Source organism: Macrotis lagotis, chromosome 3 (genome assembly GCF_037893015.1).
Source record: "Macrotis lagotis isolate mMagLag1 chromosome 3, bilby.v1.9.chrom.fasta, whole genome shotgun sequence".
NCBI classification, from domain to species: Eukaryota; Metazoa; Chordata; class Mammalia; order Peramelemorphia; family Peramelidae; genus Macrotis; species Macrotis lagotis.
The window spans coordinates 282151124-282174690 of record NC_133660.1 but is presented as its reverse complement, the minus strand read 5'-3'; the positions used below and the strand labels follow the sequence as shown (position 1 = coordinate 282174690).

The window sequence follows — 23567 nt, the reverse complement described above, 5'->3', positions numbered from 1 at the left end:
AGTTCAAATCTGGCCTCACTTAATAATTACCTAGCCGTGTGGCCTTGGGCAAGTCACTTAACTCCATTGCCTTGCAAAAAAAACTTAAAAAGAGAGAGAGAGAGACAGAGACAGAGACAGGGACAGAGACAGAGACAAAGAGACAGAAACAGAGGCTTTGGAAATAGAATTAAATTTAAGTTAAAATTTTAAAAAGACTGTGTCATGGAAGGAATTTGGTAGGGCTTGCCCTCCTTGTTTACCTATTTTCTACAAACAGTTTATATAGTTTTGGAATTAGTTGCCCTTTTAATGTTTAGTAAAGTTTGTTTAGGATTTTGCCAAGAAAACTCAAAGGAAAGCATTGGCATGCTATGGTCAGTCTATAGGGTCATGAAGAGTTGGACACGACTGAAAGACTGAAGAACAAGAATTTGTTTATAAATTCATCTAACCTAGGTTTTTTTTTTTTTAGATTTTTTTGTAAGGCAGTGGGGTCAAGTGCCTTGCCCAAGGCCACATGGCTAGGTAATTATTAAGTGTCTGAGGCCAGATTTGAATTCAGGTACTCCTGACTCCAGGGCCGGTACTCTATTCACTGCACCACCTAGCTGCCCCCTCATTTGAATTTCTTTCAAAAAGTGACCAGGAGATTCTGTTTTCACTTTGCCCTCTGGTTCTAATAGATCTGGGGAATTTTTTATTATTTTTTTAAAATATTTATTTAGTATTTTATTTTCCTCCAGATACAACTCAAAACACTTTTTTAAAAATCATTTTTAAAACTTTGAGTTTCTAATTCTTTCCCTCCTCATCCCAATTGAGAAAGCAAGCAATTTGATACAGGTTATAAATTTGTAGTCATGCAGAACAATTCCATAATAGTCATGTTATGAAAGAAAACATAGATTTCCCTCCCTGAAAAAAGAAAACTCAAGAAAAATAAAGTTTAAAAAGTATGCTTTGATCTGTATTCAGACACCATCAATTCTTTCTCTGGGGATGGATAGCATTCTTCATCAAGTCCTTCAGAGTTGTCTTGGGTTACAGCATTCCTAATAAAAGCTAAGTCATTCACTACAATAGTGCTGTTATTTTGTACACACTCCATTTTTATTTGCAACAGCTCATGTAAGTCTTTCCAGGTTTTTCTGAAAGCATCCTGCTCATCATCTCTTATGGCAGAATAGCATTCCATCATAATCACATACCATAATTTGTTCAGTCATTCCCCAATTGATGGATGTCCCCTCAATTTCTAATTCCTTGCCACAAGAAAATTATTGGTACAGATATCCTTGTACAAAAAGGTCCTTTTCCTTCTTGTTTTGGAATATAGCCCTAATAGACATTGCTAGATCAAAGGCTAGGTATGGTTTTATAGTCCTTTGGACATAGTTCCAAATTGTTCTACAGAATGGTTGAATCAGTTCACAAATCCACCCACCAGTGCATTCATGTCTCATTTTCCCTATACCCCCCTCTAACATTTGTCATTTTTCCTGTCCTATAAGCCTATTTAATAGGTATAAGGTAGTATTTCAGAATTGCTTTAATTTGTATTTTTTTCCAATCTAGAGGGAATTAGAATATTTTTATGGCCATAGATAGCATTAGTAACCTCATCTGAAAACTTTGTATCTTTTGATCATTTATCAATCGAGGAATGATTTATTTTAAAAAATCTGACTCAGAAATTGAGGCCTCTATCAGAGAAATTTGCTTCAATTTTTTTTCACAAATTCTATTTTCCCTTCTTCCTATTCCCTCCTCCTTGTTTCTTCTCCCTTTTCATCCTGTTTTTATTGAAAAGTTTTGTTTCTGACTAGCCTCTCCCCCAATCTGCTTGCCCTTCCATCTCTCCCTCCCTTCTCTTATACCCTTATTCTCCTACTTTCCTTCAGGGTAAGATAGATTTCTCTATCCAAATCAATGTGTATGTTATTCCCTCTTTGGGTCAATTCTTATGAGAGTAAGGTTCACTTCCTTATCAAAGAAGACAAAATGACATCACTATGTCTGAAACAAATGACAGTGTGTCCGACTGTGGCTGAACAGACCAATATGAGCTCAGATGCTCTACCACAGGTCAGGCACAAATAGTCCACGCGAACCCTGGGGTGGGTACTCTGAACTTAGGGATGCCATGTTTCCTTTGAGCTGCTTCAATTCTGCCTTCCTCATAGAGGGCAGCTCCCCACTGATGAGGGCACACCATGCTATGTGGTCCTGTGCCAAGGTCTCCCATGCTGTACAATCAACTCTAAAGTTCCTCAGGATGTCTCAGTATCGTTTCTTCTGATTCCCTTGTGAGTACTTGCCCTGGATGAGATCTCCATAGAATAGTTTTTTTTGGCAAGCATATGTCTGGCATTCTAACAGGGTGTTCAGCCCATCATCATTGCACTCACTGTGGTGAGGTTGGAATGCTAGGCAGCTTGAGAAAGGACCTCAGTGTCCGGGATCGAAACTTCTTCTGGCAGGGGATCTTCAGAATCTTCTGAAGACAATTTACATGGAAGCGATTCAGTTTCCTGTCATGGCTCTGGGAGACTCCACTCCACTGTAAAAACTTTTTCTTGCCTCTTTTATGTGAGATATGTACTCCAGTCTACCTCCTCATTTATTTCCCTTTCTCCCAGTCCATTCCTCTCTCACCCCTTAATTTGATTAATTTGATTGTCTATCTATACTCCTAATTGCCCTGATAATGAAAAAGTCTGCATGAGTTATCAGTATCATCTTCCCATGTGGGAATATAAACAGCTCAACATCATTAAGTACTTTATGATTCCCCTTTCCTGTTTACCTTTTTGAGTTTCATATTTGAAGATCAAATTTTCTGTTCAGCTCTGGTCTTTTTGTCAGGAAAGTTTAAAAGTCCTTTATTTCATTAAATGTCCACCTTTTCTCCTGAAAGAGTATGCTGAATTTTTCTGGGTAGTTTATTCTTGGTTGTAATCCAAGATCTTTTGCTTTCTGGAATATCATATTCCAAACCTTATGATCCTTTAATATAGAAGCTGTTAAATCATGTATTAACCTGACTGTGGCTCCATGATACCTGAATTTGTTTCTTTCTGGTTGCTTGCAGTATTTTCTCCTTGTCCTGGGAGCTTTGGAATTTAGATATAAAATTTCTGAGAGTTTTCATTTTGGGATCTTTTTCAGGAGGTGATCTGTGGATTTTTTAAATTTTTATTTTACCCTCATTTTAGAAAATACGTGCACTTTTCTTTGATAATTTCTTGAAAGGTGGTGTCTAGGTTCTATTTTTTTTTAATCATGGATTTCAGGTGATCTAATAATTTTAAAATTATCTCTCCTGGATCTATTTTCCATGTCATTTCCCCCCCAATAAGATATTTCATGTTTTCTAGTTTTTCATTCTTTTAATTTTGTTTTATTATTTCTTGATTTCTCATAAAGTCATTAGCTTCCATTTGTTCAATTCTAAATTTTAAGGCATTATTTTCTGCAGTGAATTTTTTAGGACTTTTTAAAAATCTCTTCTATCATTTGGCCTAAGTCTGGTGATATTTTCTTCAGTATTTTTTTTTCTATCTCCTTTACCAAGCTGTTGACTCATTTTTCATGATTTTCTTACATCACTCATATTTCTCTTCCCATCCCCCCCCCCCCGGGGTTTGAAATCAATTCATATTTTTCATAGTGGCTTTGGAGCTTTGACTGTTATCTTCTGAGTGTGTGCTTTGATCTTCCTTGCCCCCGTAGTAACTTTCTATGGTCAGAGTTTTTTCTGTTAGCTCATTTTTCCAGCCTATGACTTATTTTAACTCTTGGCAAGGTAGGGCTCTGCTTCTAGGATGGAGGGCTCCTTGTCCCAAGCTTCTAGGATTTGGGGGTAGTTGTTTTCAGAGATACTTCTAAGGACCTGCACATGAGGTGCATTTACTACTCTCCCAGTCTGTGCTCTGGTCAAACCCTGTTTTCTGCCCTGGAACTGGGAGGAGGGTCCCTGCTCCCCTACAACAGCAAGCCCAGGTGTGCTACTGCTCCTGTGACCTAGGACTCTGAACCAGATCCAAGTCTGGGCAAAGCGAGGGTTAGCAAAGAGACCCTGACAATCTCCTTCTGACCCCCTTAACCGTCTGTGAGCTAAGAGCTCTGGAAGCAGCCGCTGCTGCTGTTGATTCAGTGCCTTCCAAGGTCTGCTGCTGGGGCCGGAATGCACCAGCACTGCCGGTGCTGGTCTGTGCCCCACTTTTACCCTGGTGTGACAGATCTTTCTTGTTGACTTCTAAGCTGTCTTTGGCATCCTTGGACTGAGAGGTCTGGAACCAGCCGCTGCTATGAATAAAAATGTCCTTCATTCTCAAGATCAGGACACCAGGGAGATGATGCCATGGGGGTGGGGCTGTGCTAAGTTCCAGCCTCATTTTCTCCTTCAGTCATCTGGGCTCAGTGGCAGATGACTGGAGATGGCCCTGGATGAGGGGCAATCAGGGTGAAGTGACCCCAGCAGGGTTTTCTTGGCAGAGATACTGGAGCAGTTTGCCATTTCCTCCTCCAGCTCATTTTACAGATGAGGAAACTGAAGCTAAAAGGGTGAAGTGCCTTGCCCAGAGTCCCATAGCTAGGAAGTGTCTGAAGCCGATTTGAATAGTCCTGTGCTCTATCCACCACATCACCCACCTTCCCTAGGAAGGAAGATCTGAATTCAAATCTGGAAAGTCATTAAACTACCTTTTTCACTATTTTAAAATGGGGCTAATCATAGTACCTGCCCTCACTTGTTGTGAGGGTCAATTTGATAAGATTAGGAAATGCAAAATAAATATTGGTTCCTTTCCTTTCCCAAAGGATTGGAGATAAAAGGCACTTTCATTAGTCAAAGATTGGCTGAACACCCTTGGCATGGGACGGGATGGGGGTTAGGACTCTAAGATCAACCAAGGATGGTGGGCTGTGAGGAGTGGGGGAGGGCTTGTCGGACCTGAGGAGAGAAGGAGCAGAAGCAGGAAGCTGACGTGCAGGGCAGGAGAGTCTCAGAGCTGAAGCCGAGCTCCTCTGGATGCTGCTATAGGGTCATGGAGAGTTGAAGGGTGGGGGCTATGGCCACGGAGTGCTGCATCTACCGTCAGGCTGCCTTTCTGGGTTGGGTGGTTTTACTTGACTGCTTTCCTTTGCTCCAAGGAAGCGTTTGGTGGGGACTGATTGGTATCGAAACCGAAGACATGAGGAAAACTTTCCAAATGTTTCTCGAATAAATGAATGAATGACTCAACCGGAGCCCGGGTCACTGATCTCTTTCCCTGTAGGGCTGCGGTCTTCACTTCTAACACGCCTCAACAGCATCCTGCTGAAGAGCCGCAGCCTGGTCCAGGGTGCCGTCCGGATGGCCGTGGAGCAGGCCTTGGGGCAGCACCACCAGCTGGACAAGGTAGAGAAGGAATGCCTCCTTGGCCCCATCTCTCCTTCCCCTCACCTCTGGCTGGGCGATGGGGGGCTCCTAACTGGGAACTGGCCCCCACCCCCCCTCTCTCCTTGAACTTTCCTTTCCTCCCTCCCCCCCTTCACTCCAGTCTCATCTGCAGCGCCCCTGGGCTGGAGAAGTTGGACAAGAGCAGAGTTAGCCCAGCCTCAGAGGTCGGGGCAGATGATGTGGCGCCCTGGGTACACGTGCACGCCCGCCTGTACCCGCCCCCCCACATGCTCAGTGCAGGCATGCCTCATGTACACAGGGCACAGTACACACCCACTGTACAGACACACACTCCTCCACATCTACAGGTGCACATGCATCCACATACATCCACAGAGACAGGCATAGACACAGACCCACACACACAAACACACCCTCTGCCAGTGACTGCCCCACCAGGACTGTTTGTCTCCCCCTCCCACCGAGTTTTCTTCCTTCTCTGTTGGTTTTTCTGTCCTTTGGGCATTGCCCCACTTGTTTCATCAATATTTTTGGGCAAGCAAGAGCCCCAAAGTGGCAAAACCTGACAAATGTTTGTTTCTGAATATCAGCTGAGTCTTTTATCGCCCCAATCCTTATTTTGTCAACAAGACTGTCATTTGAGGACAGAACACTTTCCTAGGATTCCTTGAAATGTCCAGGTCTCCTTAGATATCTCACATTGAATCCATTTTTTCTTTCCTTTCTTTTCAGCTCTTCTGCCTGATGTAAGGCCCTCAACAGAAGCACCAAGATGGGGGGGGGGTCTTAATGCCAACTGCTCTCTTCCCTTATTTCCCATCCTCTTTAGGCCCAACAGAAATGGCAGATGTCCATCCCAGTGGCTGTGAGCTCCATCCTCAGCATCGTGGTGGGCAGCACCAGTGGCAGCTTTCGGGCGCTTTGTCTCCAGATGCTTCAGGTTAGCAGAAAAGTGTCCGTGTGGCCACGGCATCTTGGAGGGAGACTCGGGTTCTGGTCCCGACTTGGACACTCCCTAACACATAGCAGGATGTTGGCTAAGTCACCTCCTCTTGGGCTCTCTGCATCTTCATCTGTAAAATGAGGGAGGTGCACTTGGGGGTCCCCCAACATTCCTTTGAGTGCCACAATCGAGAGTTCTTTAGTCTTTAATCTTTTTAAAACATGTTGACTTGGATCCTCTCCTCTTCACAGCCCCTCAGCATTTGGGGCATCTCGGGGACCCCTGTGGGTCTCAAACAGCTGATCAGTATGTGTGTGTGGGGTAGCTGGGCATGGGCTGGGGAAGCTTGGCTGGAGCCCAGGTCCCTGACACAGACCCAGCTCCTCACTTGGCCCATCTTTGTGGCCATAGGTCTCAAGTATCACACAGACTCACAATACACCACATACAGATTCGTTTTTATTATCAGGAAAAAAACTAGGCCTAGATATGCCAATTTGGGGGTGATTGGCATAGGGGGCCGATGAAGCCACCAAGGTAGAGGGCTAGAAACGGCAGTCCGGCAAAGGAAGCTGAGATGCAGAAGTGGGAGGTGGGGGATGATCTGGGAGGAAAAGACCCTCCTCAGGGTCAGAGAAGGTGGGGGAGGCTGACTCCAGGGAAGAGGCCACTGGGTTGGGGAGCTTGGGGCAGAGCTTAGTTTGGGGCAAGAAGTGACATGGCTAAGGATCTGGAGGCGGTGGTGAAAGGGGGGAGAGAGCGCAGACCCCAGGGGCGGCCCCAGGAAGGAGTGACCAAAAGTGGAGGGGTGATGGGGGGATCCTGGAGAAGACAGGAGCGGTAGAAGAGCCACCAAGACCAAAGGTGAAACTGCAGAGGAGTGTGGGGGGGGCAGAGAGGCGCAGGGCCACTGCGGTCTGCTGGCCACGGAAGGGCCACTGCGGTCTGCTGGCCACGGAAGGGCCCTGGCCTCAGCGTATCCCTTTTGGTCCTAGGCTGCGGACACCCAGGAGTTCGGGCTGCAGCTGCTGGCGGCCTTCCAGCGGAGTCTGCCCCGGTGCTTCCTTCACCACTCCCCTTGTGACCCACAGAAAGTGAGTATGGCTGTGAGGCCACCTGAAGCAGAGCTGGGGGGACGCTGATGGAAAAGTGCGGGGTGCCCCTCAGCCAGCTCCATGGGGCCAGGGGATCCTCCTGCTGGGGCAGACAGTGTCTGGGACCGAAGGGCATCCCCAGGTGGCTTGTTCGTAGCACAAGAGTGACCCCCAGTGGCCTCATCTTAAGACTGCGGGTCCAAGTCCGGGAGCCCCTTTGCCTCTTGGCAGTGCCTGGGACAGGAAACTTGTTTTGGGGGGTGGGGGGAGGGCGCGTCCCTGGTGTGGCTGCTGCCCAGCTTCCCGGGCTTAGAGAGGTCTGGCCTCATGGAGCCGGAGCCCCTCGCCACCCAAGAGAGGAGCCTGGGAAGAGTCATCGCCTGAGCCCGGGGCCTGCAGAGTCTAGGGCTGAGCTTAGGGCTGGGGGCGCAGGTGGTCCAGCGCGGAGGCCACGCAGCAGCCACGGCCGAGTGGGGTCAGGCTGCGGCCTCGAGGTCATTTCCACTGACCAAATCGCAACCAACTTCTGATGCGAGGCCATCGTTAAGGACTCGGGACTGTGGGGGCCTCCAGGCCCTGGGGGGGGCAGGTCTGTCTCTCCCCGGGACGGGTCTGAGAGGAGATGGGGGCCAGTGGTCACTCCCTCGCCTGGCACACACTGCCTCTTGTGCCCCCTCCTTCGGAGTTGGAAAGGAACCGGGAGCCCACCCCGTCTGTGCCCATTCACGGGTGGGCCCCCCGGCCTCCGCTGACTCCCCCGGGGCTGCAGCAGGCAGGGAGGGATGGATCCTCCCCCCCGGGAAGCGAGGCGGGGGTGCCGGGCTGGCCAGGGCCGCAGTGGGGCCCGGGGCCGCGGCACTCACTTGGGCTTTGTGACTCTGAGCAGCGGCTGCCTGAGCCGAGCGGCCCCGAGGAGGGGGAAGGTGGGGAGGAGCGGCCGCGCCCAGGTGAGGACACGCGTGGACACGGACGCGGCGGGACCGCGGCCGTCCTGGGCCGGGTGGGCTTGGCACCGGTGCTGTCCGGAGGGCATGGGCTACAGAGAGGAGGCGCCCCGGGCCGGGGGCTCCCCCGCGGGCACCGGGCTGGCTGTCTCTGGCCTGGGCCATCCGCGCCCGGGAAGTCTGGAGTCCGTTCGCCGGGTCCCTGCCTCCGGAGCCTGGGGTCCCCCATCAGCGGCGCCCCCGGGCCCCCCGGCGGGAGGGGAAGATGGACACCGGGGGTCGGGCTGGCCCGGGGCGGGGGACAAGGGGCTCCCCGAGGCGGGGTGGCCCCGGCCTGATGGAGGGGCTGCCCCCTGGTGACGGGCTCCCCAGCTGGGGGCGCGGGGGCGCATGCTGGGGCCCAGGCCCGGCCCCTGGAGCCAGCGCGGTCGGGGTGTCTTCCAGAGCTCGGCTGTCCGGGCCGGGGTCCGAGGCCCAAGAGGAGGCGGGGAGAGGCCCCCAGCTGCGCGCAGGAGGTAGCGGGGCCCCGGCTGCGGGGGGTGGCGGGGGGCCCCGGCTGCGGGGGGGGTGGCGGGGGGCCCCGGCTGCGGGGGGGGGGTGGCGGGGGGCCCCGGCTGCGGGGGGCCCCTGGAGCCCCCCCAAGCCGGCCTTCTCCCTCCGTCTCCCGCAGGACGCGCTGTGGCTGCAGGAGGTGTCCAACCTGTCCGAGTGGCTGGGCGGCCCGGCCGGCCCCGCGCCCCGCGCCCCGCCCCGCCCCCCCCAGTGAGGCGCCCCCCGCCCCGCCCCGCCCCGCCCCCCAGTGAGGCGCCCCCCGCCCCGCCCCGCCCCCCCCAGTGAGGCGCCCCCCGCCCCGCCCCGCCCCGCCCCGCCCCGGCCGCGGCCCCTCAGTCGCTGCGCCGGTCCGAGGTGGGGGAGCGCGGCCGGGGCACGCGCAGGCGGGGCCACAGGAAGGCGGGCGCGGGCGGGGCGCCGGGGGGCGAGGGGGCGCGGGCGGCGGGGGGCGGCAGCAGGCGGTGCACGCTGAACTGGGGGCGCGAGGGCGGCGGCGGCGGCGACGGGGCGGCGGAGCGCAGCGGGCGCAGCCGCAGGGAGGCGGGGCTGGGCGGCGGCGAGGGCGGCGGCGCCAGGTAGGCGGCGGCGCGCGGCTCCGCCTCCAGCTCCGAGTCCGAGTCCGAGGCCGGGCCCGGGGCCGGGGCGGGCGGGGCGCGCGGCCGCCGAGGGGCGCCCCCGGCCGGGCGCGTGGCCGCCGGCGGGGCCGGGCGCGCGGCCGGGCGCGGGCGCGGGCGCGGCGGGGCGGGGCCGGGCGGGCGCGCGGCCGGGGGGCGGGGCCCGGGCGGGGCCGAGGCGGGGCCCGGGGGGCGCGGGGGGCGCGGCTCCGGGCGACGCGCTGACGCCGCGCGGCGCGTCCCGGGGGCCCTGCTGGAGCCGCCGCGGCGGGCGCCGGGTGCGCGTCATCGGGGCGCGCCGCGCCGGACTCCCGCGGCTCCGGGCGCAGAGCGCGATGGCGGCGCCGGGCGGCGCCGGGCCGCGGCTGCCGGCGGGGGCCGGGCCGGAGGCGGAGCCCGAGGCGGCGGCGGCGGCGGCGCTGGGGGCCGCGGGCTGCGGCCCGTGCTGCTGGGTGGCGCTGTGCTCCTGCCTCAGCCTGGCCTGCTCCTACGTGGGCAGCCTCTACGTGTGGAAGAGCGAGCTGCCCAGGTGCGGCGCGGGGGGCGGGCCCGGCGCGGGCGGGGCGGGGCCGCGGCCCGGGCTTCCGGAGCCCCGGCGGCGGCGGGCGGGCCTTCCGGGGCGGGGCCGGAAGTGACGCGGCCGGCCCCGCCCCCTCCCCCCCCGCAGGGACCACCCGGCCGTCATCAAGCGCAGGTTCACCAGCGTGCTCGTGGTGTCCGGCCTCGCCCCGCTCTGCCTGCTGCTGTGGCGGGAGCTCACGGGCCTGCAGGTGCGGGGCGGGGCGGGGCCGGCCGGGGGCGGGGCGGGGCGGACCTGCAGGGGCGGGGCCGGGCTGGCGGGGCGGGGCCGGCCGGGGGCGGGGCCGAGGGCCGGGCTGGCGGGGCGGGGCCGAGGGCCGCCCCGCCCCCCCCCCCCCCCCCCCCCCGGCCCTGACGCCCCTTGTTCTCGGGGCTCAGCCAGGCACACCCCTGCTCACCCTGCTGGGCGTCCGGCTGGAGGGCGTGCTCCCCGCCGCGCTGCTGCCGCTGCTGCTGACCATGGTGCGTCCGGGGGGCCGGGGCGGGGCCGGGGCGGGGCGGGGGGCGGCCGGGCCCCTCCCCCGCTGAGCCCCCTCTGCGCCCCCAGATCCTGTTCCTGGGCCCCCTGATGCAGCTCGGCATGGACTGGCCCTGGGACCCGGCCGGCGGGCTGCGGGCGGCCCTGAGTGAGTGGGGGCGGGGCGGGGGCGCGGCGGGGCGGGGCCGGGCGGGGGCCGGGGGGTCCCGGGGGGCCCCGGGGGGGGCCGGGCCGCGCCTCAGCCGCCCCGCCCCCCGCAGCCCCCCGGGCCTGGGCCCGCTGCCTGACGGACATGCGCTGGCTGCGGAACCAGGTGATCGCGCCGCTGACGGAGGAGCTGGTGTTCCGCGCCTGCATGCTGCCCATGCTGGCGCCCTGCACCGGGCTGGGGCCCGCCGTCCTGGCCTGCCCGCTCTTCTTCGGCGTGGGTGAGCCGGCGGCGGGGCGCGGGGGGCGGGGGGCGGGGGGCGCCGGCCGGAGGCCCCAAGTCGCTCTTCCCCCGCAGCCCACTTCCACCACGTGATCGAGCAGCTGCGCTTCCGGCAGGGCAGCGTGGGCAGCATCTTCCTGGCGGCGGGTGAGGCCCGGGGGGCGGCGGGGGGGCGGCGGGGGGCGGGGGCCCAGGGGGCCCGGGGCGGCCGCTGACCGCGAGCCCCTCCCCGCAGCCTTCCAGTTCTCCTACACGGCCGTCTTTGGGGCCTACACGGCTTTCCTCTTCATCCGCACAGGTGGGTGCCCCCCGGGGCCGGCAGGGGGCAGGTGGGCGCCCCCCGGGGCAGGCAGGGGGCAGGTGGGCGCCCCCCGGGGCCGGCAGGGGGCAGGTGGGCGCCACCCCCGGGGCCGGCAGGGGGCAGGTGGGTGCCCCCCGGGGCCGGCAGGGGGCAGGTGGGTGCCCCCCGGGGCCGGCAGGGGGCAGGTGGGCGCCCCCCGGGGCAGGCAGGGGGCAGGTGGGTGCCCCCCGGGGCCGGCAGGGGCTGCAGCCCCGGCCCCGCTGACCCCCGGGCACCCCCCAGGACACCTGATCGGGCCAGTGCTGTGCCACTCCTTCTGCAACGCCGTGGGCTTCCCCGCGGTGTGCGCGGCCCTGGAGCACCCGCGCCGCCGCCCCCTGCTGCTGGGCTACGCGCTGGGCGTGGCGCTCTTCCTGCTGCTGCTGCAGCCCCTCACCCAGCCCCGGCTCTACAGCAGTGCCCCCCTCTGCCTGCTCCTGGACCGGGCCGGAGACTCTGCCGCCTCCCTGTGCTCCTGACCTCTGCTCCCCCACGGAGGACCGCGGCGGGGAGGGCACATCGGGCCCCCTGGGACCTCGGGAACCTGGGGGGGGGCTGGAATCCAGAAGCCGCCAGACCCCCAGGGACGGAGAAAGGCGGTCCGGATCCCAGCCCCGCTCTGGGGCCTGTGGCCCCTCTCCGGCCTGGCCACTCCTGGACAATGGGGGGGGCATCTCTCCCGCCTCCCAGACTCCATTTTTCTTTTCACCTCAGACTTTGTATCCATATATTAAAGAGAATTTTAACTTGGGTAACCCAGCGTCAGGGTTGACCTTTGCCAGCTGCGGCCACGGGTTCGGGGCCTTTGGTCTCCACCTCTGAGACGAGACGGTTTAGAACGGTCTCCTGACGGCACAGTGTGCCACCTGCCCCCCCCTTCGGAGTTCTGGGTGGGACTCCATTGGGGGCAGGGTTGCCAGGGGACGGGCATTCCCTAGGCCAAGAAAGGTGGGCTTGGGCCAGGCCCGTCTGCTGCTTTCTAGCCACTTGCGCTTACCAAGTCACTTTGTCTTGGTGACTCAGTACCCTCATCTGTCTGAGGAGGGGGGTTGAACTTGGCCTTCTGGGTCCTTCCCGACTAGAGAATCTATGTCCACCAAGGGGCCGTCCACTCACGCTCAGCCTTTCTCACAGATGATGGAAAGGGCAGTAGGAGACCCCCACCCCCACCCCACGGACTGCTCTGACAGCTGGGGGGGGGTCTTACAACTGTGAGGAGATCAGAGCCCGGCCATCCCAGACACCAGGAGGGAGAGGCCCAGGTCACTGAGTGGGGGCTGAGAATTGCCCCCTCCCCCTCCCCCATTGCACCATTGGCCCTCAGCGCTTGCCAGGGCGTCACCTCCTCGGGCCTGATCCTTGAGGTTCCCGCCAATGTCCCAACCAAACCCCTCCAACCCAGCTCGGGACCATCCAGGAGCTTCCCAGCCCAGAGGGCAAAGGACCAGGCTGCGCAGAGATGACCATTGGCTTTATTGAGCACGAGTCTGTAGAGGCTGAAACAAGGCCTCCCTGACCTTCCCGTTCCTGGATCCCGGCTCCCCACCAAGGGGAGGGGGCCGCTGGCCGATTTGGCAAAGACGCTCCCTGTGGATGGCGGGACGTGGTGATGGGGGTCTGGGAAGGGGAGGGCAGTCCGGAAGGGGGCCCACTCTCAGCTCCCGGGCAGCAGCAGTCTATCAAAGAATCGGGGGGAGAGCAGGCCTCCGACACTAAGGCACAGGACGAGGGAGCGGGTCACTCGATCTCCAAGATGAGGTCGTCCCCCTCCAGGGTCATGTCGCGTGTCACGTGAACCTTGCGGATGGTGCCCTCCATGGGGGACGTCACCACGGTCTCCATCTTCATGGCGCTCAGCACACACAGCGGCTGCCCCTTGGTCACCTTGGCCCCTGTTTCCACTTTGATGTCCACCACCTTGCCGGGCATGGGAGCCCCGATCTGGCCCTTGACGTCCTTCAGAGCTTTGGGGTGGAAATGCATCTCCTATGGAAGGAGGGAACCCAGGGGTTATGGAGTGCCTCGCGCTGCCCACGTCCCCCCACCATCTGGCAGCCGGCCGAGGAGCCCTACCTTCATGGCCTGGGTGTCCTTGACCAGGATGGAGCGCACTTGGCCGTTGAGCTCGAAGAAGACCTGCCTCTGGCCAGCCCGGTTCAGGGCCCCCATGGCCAGGGCCTTGATGTGCAGGGTTTTGCCCCGTTCCAGCTCCACCTGAAGGGGAAGGGGGGAGTCAAGACAAAGAGGGTGGGGCCTGGGTGGTGGCACACCCGGCCCCCGCGCTCACCTCAAACTCCTCTGCAATCTGGGGCCCCTGCAGGAAGAGGCGGGTGTCGAGGCACTCGAGGGGCCCGAAGGTGTTGGTGAAATCCTTGAACTGCTGGAAGACGTCAGGGTACATGGCGGACGAGAGCACGTCCTCAGGGGTTATCTCCTCCCCATGACGCTCCTCCAGCTCCTTCTCCAGCGCCCCCAAGTCCAGAGAGGGGAGCGAAGCCCCCGGTCGTCCCTCCACCCGGGGAAGGGTCTTCAGGACCTGGGGGAGTGTGGGGGGGGGGGAGGTGGGTCAGTCAGGGCCAACTGGCCCACGGCCCCCCTCCCCCCACCCCCTCCCACCCAGGCACCTTAGTGCGGAAGGGCTCGGGAAAGCCCCCGTGGGGTACACCTATGTACCCCTGGAGGAACTCCACCACTGAGCGGGGGAAGGACAGCTCCTCGGCCTTCTCCTCGGTGTCTGCCCGGCTCAACCCGTTCTGCACCATGAACTGGGCCAGGTCCCCCACGATCTTAGAGGAAGGGGTCACCTGGGGGGGCAAACAGGGGATGAGGATGGGATCGGGACCCTGGGGAAGGGGATGGGGAACCTACCCAGTGCTGCCTACACACAGTCGCGTGTGCTCACTCGCACGCACGCACACTCGCATTCACATGCCGACACATGCTTACATGTTTGCTTACACATGCTCATGTATACAGCACACGCTCACACATGCCCTGGGAGGCTCCTGGACCAAATGCCTCTTTCCTCAGATACTTTCAGGTTGGGACCCCACGCCATGCAGCCCGCTTCTCTGCCTCAGTTTCCTCATTTGTAAAGTGGGGGTCAAGTGGCTGTGAATTAACAGATGAAGCTTCTTTCTTTTACAGCTCACATCTTGCCCCACCCCCCTTCTCTCCTGGGCTCGGCCCAGTCTGATTCATTGAATGCCAGCTGCTGCCAGCGCCCCACCCCAGCTGCACCTCACCTTGATGAGGTCCCCCAGCATTTGGTTGGCCTCCACATAGGCCTTTTTGACTTCCTTGAACTTGGACCCCAGCCCCATGCTGTGGGCCTGGAAGTGGAGGTTGGTGTACTGGCCCCCGGGGATCTCGTTCTCATAGACGTCCGAGTTGCCGGACTTCATGGTGGCCGTGCAGTCGAAGGGCGCGTACAGGCCCCGGGCCCCCTCCCAGTATTCACTGTAGTCAAACACCCGCTCCAGAGGCAGCCCTGTGGAAGCAGGGAGAAGGCTGTGAGCTCTGCGGGCCTGGGAAGGGAAGGAGGGAAGTCGAGGCCAGACCTCAGGGCAGTGGGGGGGGCTGGACTTTGAGGTGCTTCCCCAGATCCTACCTGTGTCGAGAGGGGTCCCCTTGGTACAGGCCACCACGGCCCCCATGCTGGGCTGGGAGGTGATTCCTGACATGGAGTCCACAGCCACGTCGACCACGTCGGCTCCTGCCTCGGCGCAGGCCAGCATGTTGGCCACCCCGGAGCCGGCTGTGTCGTGGCTGTGGATGTGCAGGGGGAGGTCCGGGAAGCGGTCTCGGAGAGCGCCCACCAGCAGGGTACAGGCCGCAGGTTTCAGAAGGCCCGCCATGTCCTGAGAGGCAGACAGACCCGGAGAGGGGTCAGCAAAGGGGGGCTGGGGAAGGGAGGGGGGAGAGGGAAGAAAAGGAGGAAGGGAGGCAAAGAGGGAGGGTCAGGGGGTCTCAGCCACCTTGATGCACAGAATGTGGATCCCTGCCCGCACCAGCTGCTCGGCCAGATCCATATAGTACTGGAGGGAATACTTGGTGCGGGAGGGGTCAGCCACGTCGCCCGTGTAGGAGATGGCGGCCTCCACCACGCCACCTGCGCTGCCCACCGCCTCCACACCTAGTAGCATGTTGGGCAGGTAGTTGAGAGAGTCAAAGATGCGGAAGACGTCCATGCCATTCTCCTTAGCTACCTCGCAGAACCTAGGGGAGGGCAGGTGCTGAGGGGGGACCCGTGAGGAGGCTGGGCCAGCCCCCCAGTCTTGCCTTCTGGCAGCAGCTTCTCCTCCAGGGTCTTTATGGGACCCCTTCTCCATCTTCCACTTTTACCATCTCCTTCTACTCCCCCTCCCATGTTGACAGCCCCTCTTGTGACTCCTGGGTTGGACCTTCTACTCCCCCTCCAGAGAAAAGAGAAATGACCTTCTGTTGAGGGGTGAGGGTGCTTGGCAAGGTGGCCTGCCCCCTCCGCAAACTCTCCCCGAAGCAGGGCTGGAGGCTGGCCGAAGATGGGCATGAACCCAGAGTCTGCCCAGAAGCCTTTGGAGGAAGACCCTATTCACACCTCCCCACTGCCCCCCACCATGCTTATAGGAGAGGTTAGAGAAGGAGGAGGGTCTGCTCACTTGAAGACCACATTGTCGGGGTAGTTGGTGTAGCCCACAGCGTTGGCGCCCCGCAGTAACATCTGGAAGGGGATGTTGGGGATGAGTTCCCTGAGCTCCTGAAGCCTCCGCCAGGGACACTCATATAGGAAGCGCATGGAAACGTCAAATGTGGCTCCTGGGTAAGGAAGGAGGGATGGAGGGTGGGATGAGCTCCATCCCTGGGCCTCGCCAGAGGACCCCCCCCCCCCCCACTAGGCTGTTGCTCGAGCCGGGCTCCGTACCTGAAGAGCCATCCACTTGTCTCTGGGCCCCCCTCGTCCTTACCATACTTCTAGGCCCAACTCCTCCATGAAATCCTCTTTGTGGGGCCTGCCCTCCTCTGGGGCCTGGCTTCCACTCGGAGAACCCTGGTACCTAAGTGTCTCCTGCCCTTCCTTTGTGTTCTCCTCATCTCGAGCTCAGAGTGAGATCCCTGAGCAGGGGCCTTGGCCATGCCAAGCACTGGCCTGGATGCACCAGCCAGTGGTACTTTTCTTTGAAGTTGGCCTCTGCCTCCTTGGCTGGGACCCGAAGGCATGGCCCAAAGCCCCCTCGCCAGGCCCCTGAGCTCCAGTCCCCCAGGCTTCCTCTCTGTTCAGTCTTACCCCCCCAGTTTTCCACACTGAAGAGGTCGTTGAAGCTGTGGGCGACGAAAGGGGCGATCTTCTTGAGGTCATAGGTCCGCACACGCGTGGCCAGCAAGGACTGGTGGGCATCGCGGAAGGTGGTGTCCATCAGCAGCAGCCCCTTGTGATTCCGCACGGCGCGGGCAAAGCCCTCTGGCCCTTCCCGCAGCAGGATGTCTCTGAAGCCTGGTGGAGGAGGACCTGGGAGAGGACAGAGTGTCAGAATCCCCGGGGTGCCCGTGTCCCCCTTTCTGATGAGGCGCACTGCACCGATGACAGATGACTCACCCATGGGCACGGGGGGAATGACGGGATCTGTGGGGCTGGGGGTGGCCTTGGTAGCAAGTGGGGTCTGAGGGCCATTCACCATGACGTGGCCTGAGCAAAGAGAAGAAATCTAGTGTCAAAGGATGACAGAGGGGGCCCGAGCAGTGCGGGAGGGAGAATGGGGGTTCAGGGCTGCTGGGTCACAGTGCCTCTGGGACCAAAAGAAGGGAGCAGGGAGGGCTGGCCTGTGGCGGCCTAAAGCAGAGGATGCTGGGATCGGGGAGGAGCAAGCCTGGGCCCAGGGTGGCAGAGATGGGGGGAGGCTCTGGGGGCTCAGACCAAGGTAGTGCAGCAGCTTCTGAGCCCGGTTTTGCACAGGCCTCATCTGGAAGAGCTCAGGGTTCTCATCGATGAACTGGGTGTCCACGGTGCCCGCCAGGAACTGCTGGTTGTTGAGAACATTCTGCAGGAAGGGGATGTTGGTCTGCAGAACAGAGGCAGGTGGGGAGGGGATCACCAGAGGCAGGAGGAAGCCCGGAAGAGAAGCGGCTGAAGCCACTGTCCGTCGCAGCAGGCCCAGCCTCCCCAGCTCTGCCTGGGATCCGGGGAACCCGCCTCAGGAAAAAGCAGCTGCTTCTGGGAGGGCGGCAGGTCTTCCTTGCCCCTCGTCCAGCCTAAAGTACCCCCCCCCCACTATTAAAAACAACACAACGAACTGGTCGGCCACCCTGCAGGCGGGAGAAGAGGAAGCCTGGCATACTACCTGGGGCTGGGGAGGCATCAGGGTCATGGAAATGACCAGAGCTTACAGAACCCCTGACAGCTGGCAAAGCCCCTTACAACAATGTGAGCCTCATGACGACCCTATCACACAAGGTCTAGAGGGGTTCTCAGCATTGTACAGGGTGAGGAAACTGAGGCTCAGAGGAATTGAGCTGGCTGTCTATAGCCACAGAGTCTCTGGAGAACCCAGTCTGGATGAGGCACCAGACAGGCCTGGGGAGCGGGGAATGGACACAGCACCAGGACGCCAGGGGAATGGCAGGAGCACCAGACCTTCCCTTTCCCAGTCACAGTTTTGGCCAGTGCTGGGGGAGAAAGCACCCAACCAGAAGGCTCAGACCCAATGAGATACCCATGGTGAGGGGCACAGGAGCAAGGGCAGCCGCCCCTGCCAAAGGCTGGAGAATCAAGGATGCAGCAGTCAGGTACTGAGGTGTGGAGGGGCAGGGAGGGTGGGGAGGGAAAGAAGACCGCGAGCACCCGCATGAGCACCATTTCAATTATGAAACAGCTTAGCAACTCCCCTAAGGTCTGGTGTCCTCACAGGTGAAGCTGAGACCCCCTCCCTGCCTTTGTTCCCCCTTCCTCCTCCCATTCGCTCCCCTTTCCTCATCTCTTCTGACCTAGGGTTCAAGGCCTCCCAGGGGCTGCTGTCCTCTCCAGAGAGGCAGATTCAGCTTCTCCCCCAAGTTCCCCAGATACTGCTCCTGCAACACTGACCGGTACTCCTTTCATTTCTTTCAGCCCCTTTTAGCCACTGCATCCTTATCGTCTGGCACGTGGTTCTGTTACTGCCATTCGGGTGTACCTTTTGTGATGCCTTCACCCCAAAGTCATCTTGAGGGGCCACTGTCCCAAACTGACAGGTCTGGGCCAGGAGGGGTAGATGAGACCTCAGGACGGCGGGTCACACTGGACCTCGCTTCCTTCCAAGTGTCTCTATTCTCCCAGGGGCAGGATCATCTACTGTTGATCCTCGATTCCCAGATTCACTAACGTTTATCTACAGTTTGTGGTGCCTCGTGCGGGGCCTGCCTTCCAAGTCCCCATTGGCATCAGCAAGGCTGGGCCGCTCGGCCCTTTGGTCATTTCTCACTGACCAGAAATAAGGGGCCTTCACACCGTCTCCTTAGTGCCACATCTTCACATGTATGTGATTTTTGCTGGTGAGTTTACTGTTAAAATGTTGGGCTGAAGAACCTGTGATGGGCCTTAGGAGAATGGGAGTGGGTGAGGGAAGCTTTGTTCAGCCAAAAGTCCAATTGGCATGTGGCACATTCAAAAAAAGAAAAGAAATTAGTGTGTGTGTGTGTGTGTGTGTGTGTGTGTGTGTGTGTGTGTGTGTGTTCATGTTCATGGGTGTGTGTTTGTGTTCACATGTGTGTGTGCGTGTGTGTGTGTGTGAAATAAGAGCTCTCTCTTTCTCTAGAAATAAGGGATTTCTAAGCAGAAACCCATAAAACCAGGCTACATATTGATCAGTTGACAAAAATGTTGACTGCAGGCGCACAGAGAGCTCAGCCGCTCAGCCTGGGTGTCTGAGGAAGCAGTGGGTCTGTTCTGGCTAACACAGGGTTTGTAGTGACTTTGTAGAGCATGGCTACTGAGAATGATGCCACTCAAGAGGGCAGGGGTACCCACAGGCCTCCCCTACTACCCAGATCTGCTAAGACTGTGCAGTGCACAGAGCAACAAGGCTGGCAGAGAGCCAGGCTGCCCTGTCTTGGGAGGGGCTTCAGCCATTCTCCAGCCCCTCATGAAGACAGGCTCTTGAGTCCTATTCCTGGGCTCTCTCTACCAGACATGGGTATCCTGGCCCCTCATGTCCTATGGACACTTCCAAAGGAGACAGGCATGTTTTAAATGGGTTCCCAAGTCCCTTTGGTGAAAAGGTATTGATAGCAGATAGGAATAGACAAGTTTGAACATCTAAGCTGTGTGCTTAGTGTAAAGGGTCAATTCTCTACCAAATCAGAAGCTATGGGTCCAGTTAAAAATAAAGACAGCAGCTTATTCCAAGAATGAAGCCCACCCTGACCTATTCAAAGAAGCTGTTCTGAGATCAAGGAACCAGGACTATCCTTTCCTACAGAAGCACAATCAGGGCCATTCAACCACCACACCAAGGGGCCCAAACAGCTCTCGAAAGTGTTCAAGCTGGCAAACGCTCCATCTCCTCCAGGTGAGAGATGAGGCCGCTTGAGAAAATAAACTTCCCCAAAACCTGATGGAAGAAGATGTGAGAGACTGATGAGCAGAAGGGTCCCATCAAATAGGGAAAAGCAGGAGCAAGTGAGAACAAAGTTGAACACGAGGCCTAGTTAGAACAAACCATCCCAACCAAGTCTTAAAATAAAACTGTTATGGGAAAAATGAAGAAACCAACAACATGAGAGACGGCTCAGCACTTCTACAACACTGGCCCGTCACATCCAACACCTCGGTCCCTGGCACGCTAGACAAGAAAGGGGAAGTGCCTCTAAAGATGATGGGAAGAGGCCAAGGAAATCTGTGCAAGCCATGAGGGACCAGCTCTTGATACATGGAAGCAGGAAAAACTTTGAAGGTCAAATGAGAGAGTGTTAAGATGAAAAATCTGCTGGGTCTGGGGTCAGAGAACCTGAGTTTCAAGCCCAGGCCAGTCATTTGTTTTTTCCTGTGTGACTTTGGGCAATCTCTCCAGGACTAAGGTCCTCATCAGAAAAGGAGGGGCTTGGATCGAATGGTCATTAATCTCCCAGCTATAAATATGATTCTATGAAATATGAATTATTGAGACACCATCTCTAGATTTCCATCTTAAAGACTGAAAAAATACCAACACAATGAACTGGAAATTGAGAGTACGTCCACCAACTGGGGAATGCCTAAGTAAGTTATGGTAAATATAAATGTGATGGAGTATTACTGTGCTATAAGAACTGATGAAAGGGATGCTCTCAGGAAAACCTGGAAGGATCTGTATGAACTGAAACGAAGGGAAGGGAGCAGAACCAGGAAAACCATCTATACCATGAACAGCAAGATTGTAACATAACCACCTGAGAAATGCTTAGGAATGCTGATCAGTACAAACCCCTAGAATTCTAAAGGACTCATGATGAAACATGCAAGCCTGCAGGAAGAGAACTAATGGACTCAGAAGGCAGAGTAAAGCATATTTTTTTTTCCTTTTTCTTGTCTTTTCCTTAAAGAATATAACAAATATGGGAATGCTTTGCTTGACTTTTCTTGATGAATTGGGTAGAGATGAAGGGAAAAAGTTTGGAACTGAAAATAAAAATAAAATTGAACTCAAAGAAATTCCAAAAGATTGGGAAAAAAATCAAGTAATGGACATCATTCTCCAAAAGTTGTGATACAGAAAGAGGCAGGAACTAAGAAATTCATCTTGAAAAAAAGTCCATCTCTAAAGTCTATGTAGGTGAGTTGAGCCAAAATAATAAAAAAATGACAATTCTAATTAGTGTCATACCAATCAAGCTACCAAAAATTATTTTATAGAACTAAAAAAGAATAACAGAGGTCAGAACAAAAGATCAAGAATATCAGGGGAAGCAACAATAAAAACAAAAACAATGCAACCAAAGGTGCCACAGCAGATCTCAAACTATAATCAACAAAACAATCTGGTACTGGCTAAGAAATATAGTGGAACATTAGTGGAATAAATTAGGTACATAACACATTGTAGTAGATGGCCATAGATAAACCCAAAGAACCAAGCTTTGGGGACTAAAAACTCACTCCTTGACAAAAGTTGCTGAGAAAACTGGAAAACGGCATCGTAAAAACTAGATATAGACCAATATCTCACAAGTTATATCAAGATAATGGGGTGCATATTTAGACATAAAGAACGATACCATAAGCAAATTAGGAGAGCATGGAATAGTTTACCTGTCAGATGTAAGGATAAAGGAAGAAGTTGTGACAAAAAGGATACAGAGAGCATTACAAGAGGTAAAGTGAATAGTTTTGATTATATACAAGAGGAAAAAATGCTCTAAATCATTACTGATTACAAAAATGCAAATTAAAACAACTTTGAACTATGCCCTGAGAGAAATGATTTTTCTTTTGTGTTAATAACTAATTATTGAATCATGATGAAGGTCTACTTCTTCATTCAGAAATCAGTTAGCGTGGGAAATCTTGGGTAAAGACTTACCCTGGCTAAGATTTGCTCAGATGGTAAAAGAAATTCGAAGTTTAGACTAATGGATAGATTCCTGCTCATTGTGTTTATTTAGACAGTTTAGGGAAAATGCAGATTCCCCTTTTGTCAGATGGATGATATGGTAATTGGTAAATCTCTTTGACCAAGATTTGTGTGTTCCAAGTTCCAGACCCTCATTGTAATATAGCCAAGGCTTCTATTGTAATATTCATTCTCTCTCATTAACTGTCAACCAATCAGAGCTGATAGCCACCCTGCTCTTCAGATGAACTATGAGCCCATTGCCGGGAAGGGTCTTTGGCGTTTGAGAGTCCCACTAACTTTTTTTAAATTAATAAACATGTTAGCCCAATACCACTACTATGTCTGTATCCCAAAGAGATAATAAAAAAGGAAAAAGTACCAACATGTACAAAAATAGTTATCCTTTTTTTTTTGTGGGGTGGCAAAGAATTGGAAATTGAGGGGACGCCCATCCATCGGGGAATGGCTGAACAAGTTGTGGCACATGAATGTTATGAATATTATTGTTTTCTAAGAAATAATGAGCAGGTGAATGTCAGAAAAACCTTGAAAGACTTATACACTGAGTGCAATGAGCAGAACCAGAAGAATGTTGTACACAATAATAGCAACATTGTGTGATGATCAACTATGACAGACTTAGATCTTTTCAGCAATATAGTGATAAAAGACAATTCTGAAAGACTTGTGATGGAAAACATCACCTACATCCAGAGAAAGAACTATAAAGTCTGAACGTAGATTGTGAGGGGTACTATTTCCACTTTGGTGTTTTGTGTGTGTTTTTTTTTTTTGGTGGATTTTCGATTTTGCTCTGTTTCTTCCTTCATTTATACTTTCTTACTTACTTACACTTACTAAAAACAAAAAATAAAACACTTTTGGCCTTATTAATAAAAGGATTAGATTATTCAGAAACTATGACTCTCAAACTTTTTAAAACACCACAGCTCAAAGAGTTATAAAACTATGCATGTCCAATCCCTCTACCAGATCTGTATCCCAAAGATATTTTTTAAAAAGGAAAAGGATCTACATGTATAAAAATATTTATAGAAGTTCTTTTCTAAGAGTAAAGAACTGGAAATTGAGAGGACACCCATCAATTGGAGAATAGCTGAATAACTGCGATATATAATTTGTCATGGAGTTCTCTTGTTTTATAAGAAATGATGAGCAGGTTGCTCTCAGAAAAATCTGAAAAGTTACATGAACTGATGCAAAGTGAAATGAACAGAACCCTGAGAACACTATACAGGGGGTAACTACAATACTGTCGGGTGATCACCTGTGAATGGCTCAGCTCTTCTCGGTAGTACAGTAATCCAAGATAATTCTGAGGGACTTGCAATGGAAAACACTTTCCAACTCCAGAGAAAGAACTGATGGAGTCTGAATACAGATCAAAGCAGAGATTTTTTTCCCCCTTTTTTTTGGGGGGGGGTGTCTTTCACAACATGACTGATATGGAAATACTTTGCATGCCTGCGCAATTTATATCAAATTGCTTGTCATTGGGGGGGAATTTGGAACTCATAACTTAAAGATTAAATTAAATCGGTTTTATTTAATTGGGTAAAAAATAAGAAAAATCAAAAACCAAAAACAACTCTTGAGGAGCCACATATCATACCCATCACATTGGCTAATATAACAGAAAAGGAAA

At 55.2% G+C, this 23567-nt stretch overlaps 3 protein-coding genes across 6 annotated transcripts in view; 2 read left to right on the top strand and 1 right to left on the bottom strand.

The window, feature by feature from the left end:
- Window positions 1–9181, top strand: part of TOP6BL (TOP6B like initiator of meiotic double strand breaks) — an 82036-nt gene extending 72855 nt beyond the window's left edge. For 2 of the 3 annotated variants that reach the window (XR_012477257.1, XR_012477258.1), the window contains 5 exons: window positions 5262–5383; window positions 6216–6326; window positions 7325–7423; window positions 8310–8882; window positions 9038–9062. Coding sequence is in view for 1 of the 3 variants with exons in the window: in XM_074230971.1 (XP_074087072.1) it covers window positions 5262–5383; window positions 6216–6326; window positions 7325–7423; window positions 8310–8370; window positions 8812–8882; window positions 9038–9133 (560 nt within the window). In the remaining 2 variants the exon portion in view is untranslated. Of the gene's footprint in view, window positions 1–5261; window positions 5384–6215; window positions 6327–7324; window positions 7424–8309; window positions 8883–9037 lie in introns of all 3 variants that reach the window. The other variant, XM_074230971.1, reaches the window with a different exon arrangement.
- A 687-nt stretch (window positions 9182–9868) lies between these two features.
- Window positions 9869–11922, top strand: RCE1 (Ras converting CAAX endopeptidase 1). The gene is made up of 8 exons (XM_074230967.1): window positions 9869–10062; window positions 10201–10303; window positions 10491–10574; window positions 10660–10738; window positions 10851–11018; window positions 11096–11167; window positions 11256–11318; window positions 11604–11922. The coding sequence occupies exons 1-8, from the start codon at window positions 9869–9871 to the stop codon at window positions 11837–11839; spliced, it is 999 nt and encodes a 332-aa protein (XP_074087068.1). The 3' UTR covers window positions 11840–11922.
- An 896-nt stretch (window positions 11923–12818) lies between these two features.
- Window positions 12819–23567, bottom strand: part of PC (pyruvate carboxylase) — an 86386-nt gene continuing 75637 nt past the window's right edge. For both annotated transcript variants that reach the window (XM_074230962.1, XM_074230961.1), the window contains exons 11-21: window positions 17254–17398; window positions 16936–17025; window positions 16627–16848; window positions 16001–16157; window positions 15338–15578; window positions 14971–15220; window positions 14606–14850; window positions 13985–14164; window positions 13648–13896; window positions 13434–13574; window positions 12819–13346 (exon numbers count right to left, since the gene is read on the bottom strand). In XM_074230962.1, the coding sequence (XP_074087063.1) occupies window positions 13098–13346; window positions 13434–13574; window positions 13648–13896; window positions 13985–14164; window positions 14606–14850; window positions 14971–15220; window positions 15338–15578; window positions 16001–16157; window positions 16627–16848; window positions 16936–17025; window positions 17254–17398 (2169 nt within the window). In that variant the 3' untranslated portion in view covers window positions 12819–13097. The remainder of the gene's footprint in view (window positions 13347–13433; window positions 13575–13647; window positions 13897–13984; window positions 14165–14605; window positions 14851–14970; window positions 15221–15337; window positions 15579–16000; window positions 16158–16626; window positions 16849–16935; window positions 17026–17253; window positions 17399–23567) is intronic.